The sequence below is a fragment of the Prunus persica genome, chromosome G2 (genome assembly GCF_000346465.2).
Source record: "Prunus persica cultivar Lovell chromosome G2, Prunus_persica_NCBIv2, whole genome shotgun sequence".
Lineage (NCBI taxonomy): Eukaryota > Viridiplantae > Streptophyta > Magnoliopsida > Rosales > Rosaceae > Prunus > Prunus persica.
Window position 1 is genome coordinate 13,059,214 of NC_034010.1, and position 2,903 is coordinate 13,062,116.

Consider the following 2,903-nt stretch of genomic DNA (forward strand, 5'->3'; position numbering starts at 1 on the left):
ATTGGGACTATGTATTGCAAGTCATCATGTGTTATAATGTCTAACATTATATTTTGCAAATATGGAAATATTATTCAAGAAGCAGTCAATATCACAGAAAGCCGGGAATCAGTAAATGCTCCTTATCATGTTCATTTACATTAAAGAGCTGGAGTACTAATGTGTTCAAAAAAAACTGACACGTGAGTCATAAGTAACATAACATGTGCTATACATTGTTTACTGAATGGTTTATGGTTTATTTGTATATAATAAAATTCCAAATATTGCTGAAGATTTATTTCGTGTATATCACTAGGGATATGAGTGGCCATAAGCATGTGAGACCTGCTAAGAAGAAGCTGACGAGTACGACCCAGTGATTGTGGCTACCGTTGTTCAGTTGGTTGGGGAGATCGTGGTATTGCTATGAGGAAGCACATAATATGTTTTGCAATCAAATGTTCTTTTGTGTGTGGAATTATGAGTATTTATGTAAGTTAGTGTACCCTTTAATATTTTTCACCTAAGTATCGAAATGCAGTTTTTGAATGTTATGTTTTTGTTTTACCCGCTGCTTTCTATTTGCTCTGTTCCAACAAAGTGCTTCAAGTATCCTTCACTTACAAAAGTGTACAAAATCGTGCCCCTAATAACCAGTTGGAAAAAGTGGCTACTGCTGGAAATGATTACTGGTAATGGAAACAACAGCTGGCTGCTGTAATTGCTGCATTACCGTGAGGATTTGAAAAATGAATCTCTGTTAAAACAAATTTCACCCTAAACTGCCCATTTTACATGGTAAAAGTCATTGCTTCTTCACATAACTACAAATTTCATACTTGATCAAATGTCTATGAAAATTTATAAATAGGGAGAAGACGTAAAATTAACATGTCTCAAAATTTCATGGAAGAATGAAACCAAGCAAATTTTCATTTCAATTACCAGTGGACATGGTAAGAGCTCATCGGTGGACATGAACAAAAACACAATAACATTCAAAAACTGAATCTATAAAACTTCACTTCATCATTAATCTTCATAACAACCACATTTCGTCTAATACAAATATAAATCATTCAGTTGGTCCGTGCATCCTGTCAAAATCGTCGAATAATGGGTCACTACGATGTATTGGAGTTGATTCGTCATTGTTCGACGGTGATGTCCTGCATAAACATCAAACACAAGCACATAAAAATTTTACCTTTTCATATTTTAGATGTTATTACAAATAGTGTTAGCATCTTACGGTGTGTTCAAGGTTGGGCATTGTCTTCTATCATGACCAATGTGTCCACACTCCCGACAGTGTCTAATCCCTCGCTTCATTGCCTTTTCCTTTGCTCCCGTTACTCCTTTCGACCTTCCTTTGCACCTCACTCTCTTAGGGTCTTTCATATATTGTGTTTGAGAGCTGGACCCTCCAACTTCGTTATTACTTGGTCCATCCTTCAGCAACTTCAACTTCACCTGCAAACTTTTTAGAGTCTCTGACAGTAGCTCACATCCTTCTTCACTCATTAATGCATCCTCAACCACATCTGAAGCAAGTCGAGACATTGTACTCCGCTTTATTAGAAGGCCAGGATCTGCACAGTCTTTAATTTCGTTGCCATTTGCATCTGACACCAATCCAGATTTCGCAGTTTTCTTCCACCTCTTCAAAATATATTTATCGGGCATATATTCAATCTGGTCCCTTCTGAACAATGCTAGGATGTGCTTGCAAATAATTCCAACAAATTCAAATCTTTTGCAGCTACACGATGCGTGGTCAGAATCTTTGACATATACGACTTCTGCCACTCTTGTTTCCCAATTTTGCCTTTCGCTCACGTTGAACACAACTTTACAAGCATCCTCTGTTTTGAGCTCTAGGAAACATGTTGTACTTTGTATTAGTTCTTGCTCAAACTTTTGAAATATTGTCCTTGTGTACAAGGTAGCCATTTGTTTGTTCATTGGCATCGGTAGAAGACATTCAGCCACTTCAAATGCATCTACGTGATCAGCAACTAACTCTTTTTCACGTTGATGAGAAAGTGCCCTATCAAATCGTATTATGAAATCCATCAACGAATTTCTCCTTGATATGTATTGCTTGAAAAAACCATGAGAACCTTCCGCTCTTTGGCTGCTTGACATTCCAGCTGCAAAAAATTGTCGTGCGTAGGCTGGAACCCAAGATTCCCTTAAATCAAACATTGAACTTAGCCATGGATGGTCAGTCAAACCAGCCTTTGTAACCACAATATTCCATTTTGCATCAAACTCATCCTTATTGTCAGTATCCCATATGGCTTTCTGAAATTCACGCCAATACTCCTTATAAGCAGAATGTGGTAACTTAACAGAGAACTTTGATGTGATGTGCCATATGCAAATTCGATGAAATGTAGTCGGGAAGGCTATTGAAATCGCTATGGCCATTGCCGCATCTTGATCTGTAATAATTGTTTTAGGTTCGCCACCTGGCATGGCTTTCTTAAACTCCTCAAATATCCAAACAAACGACTCAGTCGTTTCCTTGCTCAAAAATGCGCATGCTAAGACAATTGTCTAACCATGGTTATTAACTCCCAACATTGGTGCAAATGTCAAGTCGTATCGATTCGTGTTGAATGTGGTATCGAATACAACAACATCTCCATAAAACCCATATGCCCGTCTAGAAGTTTCATCTACCCAAAAACATCGACTAAACCTGTCATGGCCATCTCCCTCAATCTTGAAATAAAAAGCCTTATTTTTTTTTTCTGTTCAGCCATAAAATACTCGGTCACTAGTTCAACATCGTGGTTCCTCAGCTTCCCATTCACACTACATTCAAGATTGTAGATATCTTTTTTGATAAAACCGATTTTATCCATTTCCCCCGGATTGCACCTCGAAAATACTTAACTTCTGATGAATAGGAA

At 37.7% G+C, this 2,903-nt stretch overlaps 1 protein-coding gene across 1 annotated transcript; it reads right to left on the reverse strand.

Annotated features, from left to right (window-relative positions):
* Window positions 1,058-2,415, reverse strand: LOC109947342 (protein FAR1-RELATED SEQUENCE 5-like). The gene is made up of 2 exons (XM_020557286.1): window positions 1,235-2,415; window positions 1,058-1,151 (listed from the first exon to the last, which is right to left on the reverse strand). Exons 1-2 carry the CDS (start codon window positions 2,413-2,415, stop codon window positions 1,058-1,060), a joined length of 1,275 nt encoding a protein of 424 aa, XP_020412875.1.

Bases quoted from the DNA above. Each gene is read 5' to 3' on its own strand.
- LOC109947342 (XM_020557286.1), bottom strand. From the start codon at position 2,415: ATGGCCATAGCGATTTCAATAGCCTTCCCGACTACATTTCATCGAATT. The intron at 1,152-1,234 runs GTAAGATGCTAA...ATGTTTATGCAG, and splicing joins TGCCCAACCTTGAACACACC to GACATCACCGTCGAACAATG.